The sequence below is a fragment of the Microplitis mediator genome, chromosome 2, assembly GCF_029852145.1.
Source record: "Microplitis mediator isolate UGA2020A chromosome 2, iyMicMedi2.1, whole genome shotgun sequence".
Classification (NCBI taxonomy): Eukaryota; Metazoa; Arthropoda; class Insecta; order Hymenoptera; family Braconidae; genus Microplitis; species Microplitis mediator.
In genome coordinates this window covers 23,009,712-23,028,770 of record NC_079970.1, presented here as the reverse complement: position 1 = coordinate 23,028,770, position 19,059 = coordinate 23,009,712, and the positions used below count along the sequence as shown (strand labels likewise).

The 19,059-nt window shown below is 36.4% G+C and overlaps 1 protein-coding gene across 2 annotated transcripts in view; it reads right to left on the bottom strand.

The window, feature by feature from the left end:
* Positions 1–1,421: 1,421 nt before the first annotated feature.
* Positions 1,422–19,059, bottom strand: part of LOC130678595 (zinc transporter ZIP11) — a 30,684-nt gene continuing 13,046 nt past the window's right edge. For both annotated transcript variants that reach the window (XM_057485915.1, XM_057485916.1), the window contains 2 exons: positions 7,230–7,487; positions 1,422–3,544 (listed from right to left, as the gene is read on the bottom strand). In XM_057485915.1, the coding sequence (XP_057341898.1) occupies positions 3,466–3,544; positions 7,230–7,487 (337 nt within the window). In that variant the 3' untranslated portion in view covers positions 1,422–3,465. The remainder of the gene's footprint in view (positions 3,545–7,229; positions 7,488–19,059) is intronic.

The following is a 19,059-nucleotide window of genomic DNA, read 5'->3' as shown; positions in this document are numbered from 1 at the left end:
ACATGTAGAAAATCAAAAAAACTTTCTAAAATATATTTTTTTTTTTAATTTATGGTTGTAAAAAAAATCAAAAAATTCTTGAATGTGTCAACTTCAGGATATCGGACTATGGGGTTTGAATTTCGTACCTTGTAATTTAGTTATCTGGTACTTGGATATTTGGTAGTAAATATGTAGATAATTTAAAACTAGGATCACTAAAACTGAGTTTAATTATTTACTTGACAGCCCCCGCACAGCTGAGCGCGAATAAAAAACTAATTTATTGTTAACAAGTAAAAGTAATAAAATTTAAAATAAAAGTTTAAGAAGTGAATTAACTGTACACGAACACGAACACAAGCGAACGAGTCCAAGTGCATTGAAAGACTGGTACTTGGTGTTTGGTGCATAAAACAGCACGACTCAATTCCGATACACCCCACCCTAGTAGTACAGCTGACGTTCGAACCCTCGGCCCCTACATCCCTCGGGCTGAGCGCTTTGTTACTTTTCCTGAGGATTCATCTGCTGACCTTTCTCTTTTAAGACGAATACGAATTTTTGACCATTTTCTAGTACGGCTTTCATTGGGTACGAGAATTTCTGAACACGATTTTAAACGAGGCGGGTATTTTTTTTTAAATTTCGCTTGTTTGAGTAGTGGTGCTACGAATATTAATGAGGACAAATATAAATTTTGTTGGAAAATTAATTACAGTAATTAAAAGTTTGAGTTATCAATTCTGGGCTTTAATTAAAATTTAATTTAATACAGGAGACATTAATTATATTGAATTTTTTTTTTTAAATTCAATTGGTGGCCAGTAAAAATAAATATATAGTGAAAAAAAAAATTGAGTATGTAATCAAGCCGCATAAATTTTTTAAAAAATTACATACTCAGCTAAAATTTCCTGTAAATAAATTTGAAAAAAAAAAAAGTATTTTGTATTTTTTTGAAACCACTGAAATCTATTTCAATACTCAGGGGTAAAATGGACAAATAACAAAATTTTCACTATTTCTGAAATATTTTTCTCTTGCGTACAAAAATTCCGATTTCAAAAAAAAAATATGATACTGAAGTTAGCAGACGTCTAATATATTTTGGATTTTTTTTTAGATGATAAAATATTGAAAAAAAAAATACTTGAAAAAATTGCACCTGTAGTTTTTGAAATTTTCTACATGTGCATATTTTTACATTATTTTTTTGCCATTGATTTATTGAAAGACGAAAATTCAAAAATTTTTAAATGTCTGCTAACTTCAGGATCATAAAAAAATTTCTAATTAAAAATTGAAAAAAAAATCCGAATGTATAATGGGATTTATTTAATTAACTAAGAAACCATGTAAGGATTAAAATACCTCCTTGATCCTGGAAACTAGGAGCTAAGAATAAAAAAATGGTCTGAAAAAAAAGGGCATAATAAAAATTAAAATATTTATTTTTTAAATCAAAGGAATCACGTATAAATGTTACGAAATTACATAAAGTCTGATTACATATCAGTAATTTTTTTCGTAACACAAATTGTTATTTATTTAGAAACATTATTAATTATCCATTCATTCCATTTATAATAATAATCTATAGACTTTACAAAACAGAGAAAATGAAAAACGAAGAGTATTTTTAGCTTTTCCATGAAAACCATAAATAGTTAACTCATGAGAAAACTATTAGTCTTCGGTTTCCTCGACAATGACGGGAGAAATGTGGACTCGACATCCTTCGACATAAAAGACCTATTTTATTTTTAATTTTTCTAATATTCCTGTGCCCTGCACCTTAATATCTTTTTTTAATTATCTAATCTTACAATTAATTTAATTTTTTTTTCCTACAGAGCCTTCGTTTGACAGAAATTTCCTGATTGAGGCATTTAGTTTAATATAAACCGTTTTAAAATTCCTTCATCACTGGCCTATCAGCATTTTATTATTTTTGTTTTTAACATACCATCGATTCAATTCCTCTCCCTAATTAATTAACAGTATTTACATTTAATTTTTATTATTTTAGACACATCAAGTATGAAAATATAAATGTGTTATTTACAAGATGTGCAACATACTCATTTTTCATAAATATTTTACAATCACAAAAAAAAAAAAATCTATTTTCTTCACGAGAAGTTTAAAAAGAAATTAAAATTTCTATTTTCTTCACGGGAAGTTAAAAAAAAAGTCTATTTACTTCACGAGACGTTAAAGAAAAAAATCGTATTTGTCTTCGCGGGAAGTTTAAAAAAAGTCTATTTATTTCACGGGACATTCAAAAAAAAAATTTGTATTTTTTTCGCGGGAAGTTTAAAAACAAATTAAAACTACTATTTTCTTCGCGGGAAATTTAAAAAAAACTTCTATTTTCTTCGCGGGAAGTTTAAAAAAAAAATTCTATTTTCTTCGTGGGAATTTTAAAGAGAAATAAAAACTCCTCTTTTCTTCGCGGGAAGTTTAAAAAAAATTGAAATTTCTATTTTCTTCGCGAGAAGTTTAAAAAAAAAATTCGTATTTTTTTCGCGGGAAGTTTAAAAAGAAATAAAAATTTCTATTTTCTTCGCGGGAAGTTTAAAAAAAAAATTCTAATTTCTTCGCGGGAATTTCAAAGAGAAATAAAATCTTCTATTTTCTTCGCGGGAAGTTTGATAAAAAAAATCTATTTTCCACGCGGGAATTTTAAAGAGCAATAAAAACTTCTATTGTCTTCACGGGAAGTTTAAAAAAAAATTCTATGCTTCGTCGCAGGAAGTTACAAAAAAAAATGTTATCTTCTTCGCGAGAAGTTGAAAAAAAAAAGAAATTGTAATATGTAATTATTTTCATAATATACGTACTTACGCTTATCTCTATAAATATAAAAAAAAAAAAAGTTAAAAATAAATTATCCTGATAAAAGTTAAAGGAAAAAAAAAAAATAATTAAAATTCTGATAGTAACATCAGCCAATTAACGTAATAGTAATTAAATAAATATAAATTTATATGTTATTATAAAATTCGCAGCTACTTAACATATATATCAATGCCACAAGATCATATTTATTGACTCTGTTTATAAAGTTGTCATATATATATATATATATATATATATATAAAGTTATCGAGTTGTTTATAAATCGGTTATAAATTTACTAGATGACGAGAGATCGATAAAAGCTAGTGAGCGATAAATGCCATTAGTTATTAATTAATTATTAATTCCGGTTAAATTACGTAGACCCGTTAATTGTAAATATTTAATTTAATTAAACTATTTTCCGTTTATTTAATTGACTGATGCTTTGACGTTAAATAAAAAACAGGGACGATAATTATTATTATAAAGTAAAGTCGATCCTTGAAGCTAACGGAGCCTGCTTTGAGCAAAGAGCTGCATTATTTATGATAACTGTGTTTATTTATTTTTATTAATTATGTCTAGCTTGTAAAAATGAATACTGTCCTCGGATTCTGCCGGAGAACAATTACTAAATAATTAACCAAGTCCTACGTCGAGGGCCATCATGATTAGGAAGCCAACCATGGCGCCCCAGCTGGCCAATTTCCCGTTGCCACTGCAAATTTATTTAAAATTTCCCATTAATTATTTGTTTTAATCTGAGGAAATTTGTTATTAATAGATTTGCTGGAGTAAGTAGCCGAGGAATTAATTAATGGAAAGACAATTAAAATTTTTTAGGATAATTTCTGGATGTGAGCTAAGCAGGCCAGGGAAATTTTTAATGAAATGAAATGAAAATGATTTAGTGAGAATCTCGAGTCGGAAAATTTGATCTTTAGTCTGACTAGACTTTATGAGGACTAATTGGTCTGTTTTTGAACTGAATGATCTAATTTTTTATTTTTATTAAGATTTTTAACTGTTTTTTTATCTAAAGATGATTGAATCAGACTAAAAATATGAGACAGAAAAAGTTATTTTGGTCTGGATAAAAACAAAAAGCAAAACATTTTTAGAAAGGTCTGATTTTGATATAGAGGTTATCGAAACCACACTAAAAATTATTGAAAACAAGTCTGAAAATAGAGTACATAAGGAATAGTAGACAGAAAAAAATTGTCGACTGAAAGTAACGATTCTTGATTCAAGAAAATTTTTTTGAAAACCTCAATTCTGATGGATAAAGTAAAAATTTTCTTTGGCCAAGACAAATTCTGTCGACTCAAGAAAATTTCAAACTTTAAAAATATTTTCTTGACTCAAAGAACTTTTTTTCTGAGTACATTGTAAAAAATCGGGAGTAAATTCGTAGTGGATATGGATTTTATTTAAATCTGAATTCATTCCATCACTCGGAGTTCCGGGGTTTAAAAAAAATCACTCTGCATAGGGAGTTTATTTTTTAGCGGAGTGTTTTCGGAGTGATCTGGTTTTTATTCAAGCATTTACTCCGATTCGGAGTTTTAAAATTAAAACAAACTCCTTTTGAAGTGAATCTCACTCCGAGGGGACTTAATAATTAAACAATCATCTGCTCCGCGTTCACTCCGGATTTAATCCGCAAATTTTTTACAGTGTACAGTAGGGTGGCTGTTAAAAATTAAATTTTCTCAGGCGCCCCATAAAAAGCTTCTTTTTAGTGAAAAAATACGTGGGAAATTTGGTTTTTTCCTTTTAGTAAAAAGAACACGTGCCGCAGGACGATCACAGTTCATTTTTCGATACAATCGCGGTTTTTTCCAAATATCTCATGAAATATGCAGATTAAAGGAAAAAATCATAGGAATATTTTTGTAGGAAATTAAATTCTTGACAAAAATTGTCATATTCTTTTTTTCTATAAAATGTGTATTTATAAAGATATTTTATAAAAACTTTTTTTAGATCTGATGAATTGAGCGTTTTAAGGATTACAAATTTTGAAAATAACATTTTTCCAAGTATATAGAAACGACAACAAACATCGATGATTGATATGTTACGAGTCACGAAGTTGTCTATATTTAAGAAAAAACGTTATTTTTGACATCCGTAATCCTTAAAATGCTCAATTGATGAGATCTAAAAAAGTTTTTTTAAAATATCTTCATAAATACACATTTTATAAAAAAATGAACATGACCTTTTTTATCAAGAATTCAATTTCCTACAAAATTGTTCCTATGGTTTTTTCCTTTAATCTGCATATTTCATGAGATATTTAAAAAAAACCGCGATTGTATCGAAAAATGAACTTTGATCGTCCTGCGGCACGTGTTCTTTTTACTTAAAAAAATAAAACCAAATTCCCCACGTATTTTTTCACTAAAAAGAAGATTTTTATGGGGCGCCTGAGAAAATTTAATTTTTAACAGCCACCCTAGTGTGCAGGTAAGACCCGATTAAACTTCCCATGTCAATTAAATGCAAATAAAAAGTAAAATTGAATAGAAATAAGTTAAAATTTTTTATTTAATTTAAAACAGTTCAAATTTTTCGACCCGGGATTGTGAATTTAACGTCAGACTTCACTTGTCACGGGTTGTTGATTTTAAAAATTACCACACAGTCCGTCAATTTTAAGTGACCGTTGTAATACGCCTTAGTCCGTTCTCTGTTTTAACCACATCATGGGCGTTCTGCCACATCAATCATCATATCTGCTAAATATCACCTTATTTTTCGCGCTCTGGTGTTCACAAATTTACACCTTCGGTTTAAATCGTCTCAGGTTTTCCGATAAATTAAACCCGATACTTCATAAACAACAAAATAAAAGTATAGAGGAAAACAAGTTGAACATGACTATCTTAATCCCGTTACGAAAAATTAAATTCCTGATTTCCTGGTGTAGTATTTATGTGGACGCATAAGTGAGTCCCGTTGATCGTTATCTGCTCACAGATAAATACAATTCAATGTATAAAAGTATCATAGGTATTGATTGTAATGAGCTAACGAGTAATGGCGACGAAATAGTATCCATTAAAACAAAAACTACAGATTAAAGGAGTTAATTTTTCCCGCGGGTTATAAAGATTCCGAGACCGAGAGTTTTATACCCTCGGGAGCGAGCGACGACTCAGTGTCTCAGGACTTGTCTAGATCGTCATATTACCGGTGAATAATAGAGAGTAAGACCGAGAGAGAGGAAACCACTAAATTTATAAAATATAAAAAGAATTAAATAAAGAGGGAATTATTGTGTACGAACGAATGAACGAAGCAGGTCCGAGAGAAGGTTAGATCGCACGCGAAATACAAAAGAAGCCAATTACAATGACAATGCACATCTAGCGGGTCCTGGGAAAGAAATTCGCCACGTCTTGCCCGCTAACTATACCCATGTGTGTGTGTGTGTGTGTGTGTGCTTGTGTGTGCACGAGGACGTATGACGTCAGAAGCTATTATATTCCCTAATCGTCGTGAATCCCACAAGAAAACAGCTTTCAGTTCTGTGTGCTGGTTGTCCCTCCACTGCAACCTGATTGACTATGCAGTTCAAGTGGTTGCAGAGTAGCTTGAGATTCGTGTGATTCTAATTGGAATTCCATAATATAATATACTGTATATGTATATATGTATGTATATATATATATGAATTTTTTTACGTGGGAATAATTGTTCCTAATTTCCGTGAGATACTTTCCCAAAATCTAGTTTCAATTCATTGAATTTCATCATTGGGTATATAGTTTACATTTTGACCTATAGCCAGTCCCGGCGGGTTTTTGTTTAAAAAAAGGGTCTGAGTACTGTAGCAGTAGTTTATAAAAGTGAAAAGGCTTTTTGTGTCGGTGGGAAAAACACCTTCCGTCCCAATCCCCATCCCGATCTGTCTGTCCCGGTCCCTCAGCCCTTAATGCTGACTCGATCTGTAAACTCTGTATCCTCAAACTAAAAATATGTGAGCGTGAATATGAAGGGATAACGACATAATGGAATATGGGATGAAATTGGAGACGGAAACGGGCGCAAGTGCACTGGGTATGCGCTGGTAAAAAATTTAGACAAAGGACGAATGAGATGACACTTAGCGGGGAGATAAATACATATGTGTTATATAATTTATAATTGTTATTGTTAAAAAATGTCTTGGCACCTGTGGATATTTACCCATGATTATTATCAGAACACGGTCATGTGAATTTGTTAGGAATAGTTATGAGTACAAAGAGATACATGCTGTAGGGAGTTGATAAAATCAAGTACATGGTGATGCATATCAATTTTTGATGAGCGTTTACAACCGTGACACATGCTAGTAAGTTTATAGATATGTGTATATATATGTATGTATATATAAGTTTATAACAAACCTCTGATGTGCTTCCGGGATGATGTCGTCTACGACGACATAAATCATGGCGCCTGCGGCAAATGCCAGTGCATAAGGAAGCACCGGGCTCGCGAGGGATACACAGGCAGCACCAAGTAATCCAGCAATTGGTTCGACCATCCCCGATAGCTGTCCGTACCAGAAGCTCTTGAGGGTACTGAAGCCAGCGGCTTGCAAGGGTAATGATACTGCAAGGCCTTCTGGAAAATTTTGTATCCCTATTCCGATGGCGAGGTTTCTGTAACAGTCAATAGATGATGCCTTTTATGAGATAGAAGAGGAGCAAATAGCCGCTGACAGCCGATAGAATAGTAATTTGGGGGAATGTATTGATAACGGTAGAGTCGGAGGCTAATTGGTTATAACTTTTGACGAGGCATTTAAACTAGACGTCTCTATTTATGAAAATGCAGCGGAGGAATGTTCAAAACTAGGATGAAAATGAGCGGCGATGGTGGTGGGATTTAGAACGGCATAATCGAGTTCTTGGTGGTATCCACATTCCGTAGATTCCACGACAGCGTACTTGTTTATCCCAGCAGGAGGAGAAGTACACTGGAGGCTCTCGTTCGAGTGGATGCCCAGACTGTGATGTGCCTCCCGCGTGGAGCCTCCAGCATTAAATGAGAACCGAGGGATCCGCGGAGTGGACTAGCAGCCGAGAGCTCGGGGAGTTCCCTGAAGCATCCGAGTGTCTGTCGACGGAATCTATACCGGATGATCGTTGCACAGAGGCCGGCGAATCCGTGGCTACTGACACGGGCAGGCTCCTTAACAGCCGGGTTCTACAGAACAGAGTGATGTCTGATGCCTGATGCCTGGAATCTGCAGCAGTACCACCGGTAGCCAAGGCCTCGTCGCCGTTTACCGTAATCCATCTTCATCTCTGCTGATGCTCGGCACAAACCACTGCAGGTGACTGAGTCCCTCGCGGATCCTGTTTGCCGGAGGAATTCCTCAAAACTTTAAATTAAGCCACTGCGGAGCTGCTTTATTATCGCTGGTGATTCCAGTAATGAGATTGTTTGCCGAGGATTTAAGTTCTCAAGTGCAACCGGCGTACTCTGAACTCGATAAATTTTTCTTCAGGAACGCGGGGGACTGCTGTGTGCTAGATGATGATCGCAAGTGTTATGTTGGATTGTATATCTTTTGCATCGCTAGCGTGATTTATGGTCAATGTAATAGCTAGGATCATGGATCATGGTGGAAAGAGCTAAGTGAGAAGGCACTGGGAGACAAACTCAAACAAGGAGCAAGGGGAGGGCTGGTTAAAGGTGAGGAACATGCAGCTGTAGGCACTGTGACGAAGGGGAAAGAGAAGTGAAGATCAAGTAAGCAGGTGAATGAACCGATCGTATATATATCTATATATATGTGTATGTATGTACTCGACCGTTCTCTCGACTTAGGTCCAGCATTTATTGCACTCGGCCTGAGGAATGTCTTATTGCGAATTACTGTGCACGTCAGGTAACATGTGGAAAGGAGACAGACTCTGTTTGCGTCACTGGGAAATTGTCCTTGATGATTCATCATCAATGTTTCTTAAGTAAGTTATAAAGTCTTGGATCTCGGTTAATATTTTTTGCAAACAACAGCACTAAAGTTTCAATTGTCAGGGTGACTTAAGTGTGTGCCGCCGCGAGAATTGACGATTCATGAAATCATTCAAGCGAATCTTTTATGTTTCACAATAAATCTTAGCGTCCTAACCAGATTGAGTGCAAGAAAACACGAAATGTGTTTCCTCTTGATCTGCTGAGATGATTTATCAAATAAAAGGTTGGCTGGCTGGCTTGCTGGCTGGTTGAATGAATGACTCAACGAGATCACATTCCACGGGAGTATACATAAGAAATATAAATAAAAATAAACAACTTGGCGTTTTCTGCTGCGGTTAGTTTCTCAAGCTGATCCACCCACGATGACCACCGCTAACAACTTAAGCGCGTTCCCATTTCAATCTACCGAGACAACTCAAAGAGAACCAGCATAATAAATGTCAGCTGATGTCATTGGTCTTATATAGCCGAGTATCGAGGATTTACGATATTACCGGGGCGATTATCTGGTATGACCTTAGGCAGGCTTAATACCAACAGGAATAAAAAGATATAATTAAATGGCTGTGAGCTAGAAATGAGTTGCGTGACAATTTGACTTTGAGTAGACTCGATAATCACAGTGGATATGCCTTCAGGCCAAAGAGAATAAAAGAGCTTCCACATTACCGGTCGATAAGACGTCCAGCAGCTCAGCTTTTTAAACTTTTTCTCCAAGAGTTTCGTTCTTAACATCATCTAGGAACTAATGCACTCCTCACTGGGGTACAGTTAACCAACCATCAGCACCATCAGACAAGTCTTGTCGGGCGAGGTCACTCCGATTCTCCGAACAACTTTTTCCACTAGGTCGTGGAGGAATTTTTCAGGTGTTTTATTTTGTATCGTAACTGTGGATTTTAAAGATCATCGGAAGAGAGGAAATACAGCTCTATACATTTAATGTAGATATATATGTATATATATATATATATTAATAAATAAAAATATGTACATTTACAGTATCCGGGAGAAAGCATCGGGTAAACTATACTCTTGGTAATGGAATTTCTGCAAGATATTCTCACGAATAATCGAAATCTTATATCTATATATATTTTTTAAAACCAAACATTCATCTTGACCGTCGAGAGTTTGACCTCTTTCCCTTCGCTTTCGTCTACATTATTATTCTTCCAACTACCTTCTCATTCTTCTTAAAAGTTATTCTTATTTAGTTATCTGGTGAGAAAATCGACGATAAATCATTCCGGACTACGAAATTGGTCAGCTCGTGGCCTAAACGCCATTGACAAAAAATCCTCAACGGATACCCGTTCCCTGGTTGGCCAATAAATTTACAAATTTATAGATAAATTGACTACCGTAAACAAAAATATACAACACGCGGATACTTTGGGGTATCGGGTTTCGCAAAACTCATCAGCTTTTATTAATTTGTCCTCTATTTCTCTCCGTGCCTGGATACTTCTCGGGCATTTGATCTTCACAGTGGAGCTCAGATACACCTCGAGCTCGCTGGGTACTGGGGCTGTGGATTCGATGACCCAATCGCTTACTTTGTCTCTTTGGTATTAAATGATCCGCGGAGTTTAGCCAGACCGCAAAGTATTTCGAAAGTATCAGCTGCGGTCAGTGACAGATCCACCGGATCTTCTTTTTGTACCATCTATATCTACAATACCTTCAGCGGCCAACAGTGTAACGCTTATTCACACTGAGCAAAGGAAGTTCATTCATAAAATAAAAAATATATTTAAACTTTGCGGAATTACGATAATGAAAACAAACAAACAAATTCATCGGTATTACAGCCATCGTTTCCTGTTTATGTTTCCGTTTATTAAATAATAATACCCAATACATATAAAAAATACATATATATATATATTTAAATATATCAGAGTTTTAACAACCTATTCAATTCCCAATCGATGCGGGGCGTCGTGCAGTCTGAAAAGATTTCTCTTGATTACAAATAAAAATAAACGAAAAACCCCAACAAGAAGAAGTTTAATTCCAAACTGGTTGCCCACGTAATTTCGTCTACATAGTAACTCATACCAAGACGTACTCGTTTTACCTGTACACTTTTTTTACTTTATTTATATTTTTTCGGCTACTCCTCTTTATGCCGCTCCTCCGTCTTTAGGACGGACTACTCCTGTGCAAATACTCACCGTTTTAATCTTTTAACCACTCATATACCCACTACACATTAAACAAACGAATGATAGAACGAGTAGGTAGATATGGGTAACAGACCGTTAAAATGTCCCGTTTTTTTTTCCTCAGGTTTGATCGAAAAAAATTATTTCCTCTATTATTTTTTAGGTTTCGAGAGGCAAAAAGTGTTTAAGCCGATTGCCATGAAAAGTTATCATAAACTTTTGTTGTCTTCTGAGATTGCTACAGTACTACTTATTTTACAGAGTAATTTAATCGTGAATAATAATAAAAAAGATTTAAAGAAATATGATAAAAAATATAAAAAGTTAAGTCAGCGAAATGAAAAGGCTGATGGAATCGTGCAAAATATATCTAAGAAACTGTCCCGATTGTAGCGATGGTTGGTCTCCCGCGAAGACGACGTGGTTTTCGCTCTCCATGCACGGATATTTCATCCATTTCACATCCTGGGTATATACGCGCGCGGCACGGGGTTGATCTTATATATATTTATATACAATCCTATATATATATGTAGGTACAAAGCTGAGGTTTTCATGGCGTAGCCGTGGCCGGTGGCCCCGGGACTCGAAGTTGCTCGCCACGGCGTTGGTGGAATGCGGGACGGGCAAATCGCGGTCGGCCCGCTTGCGCCTCGTTCCCATGCATTCCTTACCCCCACCGTGGTGGTTTTGTGCTCGTCCGCCTGCGCACCCCGCTTGGCTGCTGCCGACTACCTCTTCTGGCCGCTTGTGCTGTTCTTCCAGGTCCCCCCCGCACTCGATCCTTCTCTTCTTCTTCTTCTTCTTCTTCTTCTTCTGTTTCTTCTTCTACCCATTGCGCAAAGAAGGCCCCCAAGTCCAGCTAAGCGAGGCAATGCCAACAGAGCACTAACAGCAGCTCCAACGGCAGCCGACCTTTACCGACCATCATAGGCTATCTTCCTGTGACCAACACCAGCTTCTATTCGACAATTCAACCAAAAGTTTGTTCTCGCCATATAATATCCGAGCACTACAATGGCTGATTTTAGCGGCTCGTAACCATCGAGGTCACTTGCCGACCTTGCCGACTGACAGTAAAAAAGACCGTCTGCATGTAGGATTTTATGGGGCCAAATTAGCTGAGCTAGATTCCGTTCCATGGTTTATGGAACGGAAAGATTTAAAATACAGTTTTGCGTTTGTCAGTTGCAGACACTACTGTTTCAATGTGTAGTATAGATAACTTGTAGACTGGGTTCAGTTCGGCATAAAGAGACATAACGGCTTTGGCCCGTTTGTATGTCTGTTCCGAGTACGATACACGCCGCGCATGCTTAATGTCAGACACATTCCAGCCATCGTTTCTGATGACTGGCTGCTGCAATCACATGATCATCTTTTCGCGATCCATTAAAGGTTCTTCTGCTTCAACATCTGCAGTATCTTTCTCTTGTTCTTCAACACTATCCACTTTTTGATCTTCATCTACTGCTTCGACTTCAGCATTGCCAACATCATAATCATCAGATTGAGCTTCAGCTTCGTTACCAAAGCTATGCTAATCGTACTTGCAATGATGACTCTCTCAGTTGATGACTTTTTCAAGCTACCATCTGCTACCTGTCACTTAATCACCGCAGTATAATCTTTGTAGTAACCTGTCACTGATTATTATTATATATCCAACCAGTATAAACTAATACTCGCATTCCTTGCGCTTCAAACTTTTTAAAAATTCAATAAAAATGAATCGTATTTAAAGTTTGCGAAATAGTTTGAATTTTTCAGGTGATTAATTTTTACAAACAAGTGCCACATGCTGAAGTTGTTCACAGTAATTCATTCTGAAATGTTTACTCCGAAGTTGCATGTCCACTTAATTCTATATAAGTACTTCTGAAGTTACCAAACCAAAAACCGCGACTTCATCAAAAAACGATAAAGCTGAACGGCTATTGGACAAACAATCCAAGTGGGGGAGAAGTTGAAGCAGAAACAAAGATGCTGGGGAGAGAGGAAGGGAGAGAGAGAGTAAAGGAAAAAAAAGAAGGGAGCAAAGCGCGAAATACGAGACGAGAAAAGTATCGGCGTGGAATGTCACTAACTTAGAGAACGTCTCACGGGTCCAGTTCTCAGAACTTCTCTCCAAGAACGGCTCTCTGGCTGAATGATTATAAAGCGCACGGGCTTAACACACGCTGAAGATGTTTATCGTCGTAATCATGCTTCGTGGAATAATGACCTGATATCAGAAGCTGAATAAACAATAGCCGTCAGCAGGCTTCAACTTCGCGAGCTCTCAAAACGTAGCCATTATAAATTTACCCGGTCGTTTGCCGATGGGTTAAGCGAAATTCCGCTCGCCGAAATCAACTGTAACCTAAAATACCGGGCTTATGATCAGACTTATTCAGCATCGTGAGTCGTGTATAGCTGTACAGGTTAGAACTTCTCACATTGGTAGCAAAAGTAGCAGCAGCAGCAGCAACAGCAGGAGCAAGAGCAAGAGCACAAGAGAAGTCCCTCCACAGTGCTGCATTCCTCGGGACATTGCTCTCGGCTTATCGATTCCCTTCTCTTTCCTGACATTTTCGAGCCAAGCCACGGCCATTCGAGAGAAGTTATCGCGGATTCTTCATTCTATAATCTAACTTTGCCGCTTCTTTCCATTCTCGATGAAGAAGGTACGCTTACACCAGAGGAAAGGTATACTACACTATACTATATATATTTTTATTCATATATATATATAGGTATAGGTCTTAGCTGTTCATCAGCTTTTGCATTCCTCCGCGTATCTGCTGGCCAACTCACACACACACGCACACACAAACAAACATAAACACACACACACACAGCATCCGCTTTAATCTACACAGTGAGTCTTTACTTTGGTACTTTCACATAATAATGTAGCAATATTTTAATATCAAGTGAAGATGGAATTGGCAATAATGAGACCATATCTCTACTTCAAAGCCTCGGATGTATAATTTAATACATCGTAATAAAAATAAAAGTTGGTGTATTACTCTGATAAGCTTTTAAATACAAGAATTTAATATTTGGTACAAAGTTAAATGACACAACATCGTATAAACACAAATAGCCCAAGTTTAAGTGAGAATAAACTCGGGTTTAAATTTAAATAGTAATGACGTAAAAAATGAAGAATAATATAATAAGAAACATGGCAATTTGGTAAGGGTATATAATAAAAGGCGGACAAGAGAATGAGAGTTAAATGAGATGGTCTCGTCGGCAGCTTTGTCCGGCGCCATGTTCGCCATGGGTACCACCTTCATCTACGTGATACGCCACACCGAGCCGTCCTGAGGATCCCAGGGACTTTTTGTTCCTCTTCTAACCTTTGGCTCACACTTTGGCTTTTTCTTCCCGTAGCAGACTTTAAAATAACTTTTTCCGTTTGCTGTCTCAGACTTTACACCCAAGTCCTGATAGACGCAACCGATCGGGAGCATTTCTGACAGCTCTGACGATAACTGGGCTCTTGTTGATTAAATGAAATGAGAGATTTAAATAATATGGAGCTAGGAATCCGATTGAGGCCTAGACTACGGGCTCGAGGCTCAAAACCACGGGCTCTGGACTATGGACTGTGGGGAAATAGCTGTCGGAAAAGGATAAGCGATGGATATACAGCTTTGAATGGCTTGAGAACACCTCAGGGGTGAGAGGAAGGACGTTATCGGCTTTCGTCTCGCCGCAGATGTAAATAAGAAAGAATAACCAGAGGAAGAAAAGGAACCAGTACAGAGAATAAATAAAATAATAAAATGAATAGCAAGTGCAGGGAAGGATGAACTCGGATAAGAATCCTCGGCACAAGAGAGACGATAAAAGAAAATCTTAGACCCAGATTCAGAGAAAAATCCGCATAGTTCTGAGTGTGACTCAGTACCAGATATCCTTGAGCATTTTACTTTAACCAACTCGAGTGCACACACCTAGTCTTGCTATCTCTCGACCCAACTCCCTTTCCATCTTTAAACTTTTAAAATAAAATAAAATACAACCAACTACAGCCTCCTCTACTCGGTATCGGGATCGGCATTGGGATTTTATCTCTTTTCAACGCAATATGCTTTCACTTATCAACTTGTGGGTATTTTCTTACTCACTCGCGACTCCCCAGTTTTTCCTGTCGGTCGATGTCTGGCTTTAAAACACAGGAGCACTGCGAGCAAGACTTTTGATCTGATTTGTCGGTGGGCAATTTAACAGTCCATAAGCCTATTAAATCTTGTTCATTCATGATTTTCTTTCTCGCTGGTGGCATAGTATGAGGCCGGAACTCATGAAACCCACCACTCGATCTTATATAGTCTCACTGTTTCCTTGGAAAGGACACGCGAGTACGGTCGTTGCACTGCTAAGCTAAGTTGCGCAATAAAAAATAATCCAGTGATTGTAAAACCTGTCGCTCTATTCATTTAAAACTCGCGTATTCTTAATGCCAGAGATAATTTTTTTTTTAAATGAATATATTGATGTCAGTTTGCTGCGCAAGTATTAATAGAATTGATTTTATGATAATGATGATGACGATGATGATGATGATGATGATGAAGGCTGCGCTGATGTTAAATAAAAATAACAAAGTTTTCTTTACAGACAAATTGTGCGGAAGGTAAAGTTTTTAATGAGTGTAACACACTTGTCAGCCGAGAGGAGTATTGGAGAATCTGCCAAACTCGTCGACAAATTTTAATTAATTCAGTCACGTTTGTAATTATCTCTCGACTGCTGAGAGTTTTAAACGCAGCCGACAAGTGACAGAATACCAGACCCAGAGGGAGTATCGAGGCATCTTGAGAAAATCCAAGGATTACGGCTTTTTATTATTATTCATTTTTTTTTTTTAGATCCAATGGAGCCTTTTATTTTTTTGTAAAACCAACTTTATGTCCATATTCTAACTAAATTTCTTAGATCTTTAGTTTAGAGACAACTTATCCGAGCCTGTTAATTAAATATTAATTCATTCGTAATAATTACATGGAATAAATTTCAGCAGCCATTGTCTTTGGAATTCTTGTTCAAAAGTTATTTAAAGTCGACAAAAAAAGTCGAGTTTCTTATAATAATTTGCTAATAATTCAAAAACGAGAATTTGAAGTCTTACGAGCGTTTGCTAATAATGAGAAAAAACCGTCATTTTTTTATGTTTAGTTAGATTGCGAGAAATTTACGGTTAATTTCACGTCAATTGACGTCAAAAATAATTCGGTCAATTTTTTATAAAATAATTTTATGGGTAAAATCAAGATGGCGGGAATTGCCAATAAGTTCAAAAACTGACCATTGGTCAATTGTCAGACGATTTCTTTACCCTACATCACTAATTCGTATGATCCCAGTTTTTTTGACAAAAAATTGCCTACCCGAGCCGAAGGCGATGGTGGCAAACACGCGGATCGGGACGTCTTGCTTTCCTCCCTAGGTGCCTAAAAATTTATCACCAGATCTGCACCAGGTTTAAATTTTGCTTCTGTTTGCGGCAAGAACGGCATAAGCTAATTTTTGTCATTACCCATACAAAAAAAAGAATCGGTCCATTACTGGGTCGTGAATGGCTGCCAATTTTAAAGCATCGGCCGAATATCGGCTAAATATCGGATGATAACGGTATGCCAATCATTGGCCAATCGTGGCAATCAATCATCGGCCAAAGCTTGGTATCAAGAGCACTCGATCAAACCGTTGGTCAACGAACGGCGGTTAATTGTACGCCGTTTTTATAAGCAAAGAGACGGCTGCCAATGATTCACCATGCACGGGCCAGTATAGTTAGCCATTTATTGGCCAATCATTGCAAACCAGGCATCGGCCTATCGATAAGAAAATTTCGAAGCTCGGCGATTTTGTATGGGTAGAAGGAAAGCACGACTTTCTTTCCTCTAAACAGAGCAGGAATTCAAACTTCGGCACCAGCATGGTGAAGAAATGAATTCTCAATAATAATAATAGTCGAAAAAAATAACAGTATATATGTAATATGCAAAAGATGACCACACACAGTTGCTCATGATACATACTCAATGTACATTTACGCTTTTCTCCACCTCCTCCTCCTCTTCCTTGTTCTTTTTCTTCTCAATGCATGAAGAATGTCTAGAGGCGTGCTTTGGTGCAATGCAGAATGTCGAGACGTGGTTATAAGTGCCAAGCAAATGTGCCTGTGTATATATGAACGCTGGTGAGTATCTCAGTACTCGTCTCCCGTCTCTTAGCGCAATCCATACATCGAAATGGTACCTCCGTACGTGCAAACATTCAAGACCAAAACCAAAACCAACACCAAGACCAAGACACCGACTCGGACGACTTAACAACGGGAATTGTGTACACAGAGCTTACAGATACAGATACACGAATGTACATAGCTGGAGATGGTACGAGTTCGCGTCCATGTGGATGTACATTTTAAAAGCCTACATCGTAAGAAGTTGGTGTGACATTTACTCATGACATTAGTTATCTCACGAGGTTATCTTTTAGGCCAAACTCCTATCCGCTGATGCCGCGATTCATTCATAACCAACAGTCTAACAGAGCTAACGTACTTTGGTTATTCTCAATACAAGTTTGCCCTCCTTCGTCTCGAACCTCTTATCCGACTCCTTTCTTTCTTTATCTCTCGTCTTTCATACGTACTCTCGATGTCGTCGCAGGTCGATTGGCCCAAGTAAAGAGCTTTTATCATCATCACCACTCGCTCGCATTTTAAACAGACCGGATATTGCGCTTGATGTTCTCGTTCCCGTACTGTATAATCGACTAACTGATAACCATGTTGACGATAAATATATTCGTATATATATATATATTTGTATATATGCCTTTGTATACATATATAGATTTTTAGGTCTGTGTTAAAGGGCCGAAAGAATATGAGGAAAATATATATCAGTATGAAGAATCGTAAAAAAGGGATAGGAGAATCACGACTTAGACTCACATACCGGAAGTTCACTTTTAGAAGGGTAAACGCCGGCTATTTATAAAAGGCTTTACAGTTGTGTGTACATGTGGATGCATATGTATAAGACAGAGAGAAGAGAAAACAAGAGAAGACGTAGTTTGTCTCCAGTTAAACTTGTCAGTTAGGTCATAAAGTATCAGACAATCGACGCCATTCGACGTGATACTATTTTATAAATAGATCTATTCTATTTGCCCGTCTACGTACTTTGGTTGTTTTTTATTTTTGAATAATAATAGACAAAGGCGCCGTAAGATGGCTCGAAAGTTAAATGGACTAGCTAAAATTTTTGAAACCACTTTCTAGTTGGCTATTGTCGGTACGAGGATTTTTCGTTTCAATGCAGAGAGACAGCAATTTTTTTAAATTTATTTCCTGTCATGATTTTAAGGAAAGTTATAGCTTGCGATTAATTCAAAATCTGTTACTTCTGGGCGTCTTATTTTTTTGATTACTTAAAAATTTTGTGGTTGTCTATAAAAAAATTCGTTTTTTTTTAACGATTTGCAAATAGAATTCAAGTCACGTAATTAAAGTTGCTTGCAAGTTTTCGAATTTGAATATTTGGTTCGAATTTCTGATATTGAAGTTTTTACTCCCATTGAAAAAAGTATTTAAATAATTTACCGATAACTCGATTCCATACGAGTAATTTTTTAATTAAAATTAATCAGATCCTCCTAATATTTTTACACAGGGGAGGGTGGGGCAGAGCGGCCCCCCTAAGCCAATTATTACTTTTTGTGTCTCTCAACCATCAGATCACTTTACTTTTGTCCTATTTCGAACAAATTTATGGACATTTTGCAGAATTCTGAAAAAATTTTTTTTTTTTGTGGGGCAGAGAGGCTCCCCTCCAAAAAATGATAAAAAAATTTTTTTTTTTAACTGTTTTCATCATTAAGAATGTATTTCTTTCTCTTGACATCTATTTTTGGTTTTATATTACTCAAAATAATTTTTTTAGGTGTAATAAGTCGTTTACCCTCGATTAGCTTAATTACTAATTGTTATATATTTAATAAAAAAAAAACAATTCTATATTTCTTATTTGTCATTATTCTGAACCCAAAAAACGTGTTTTTT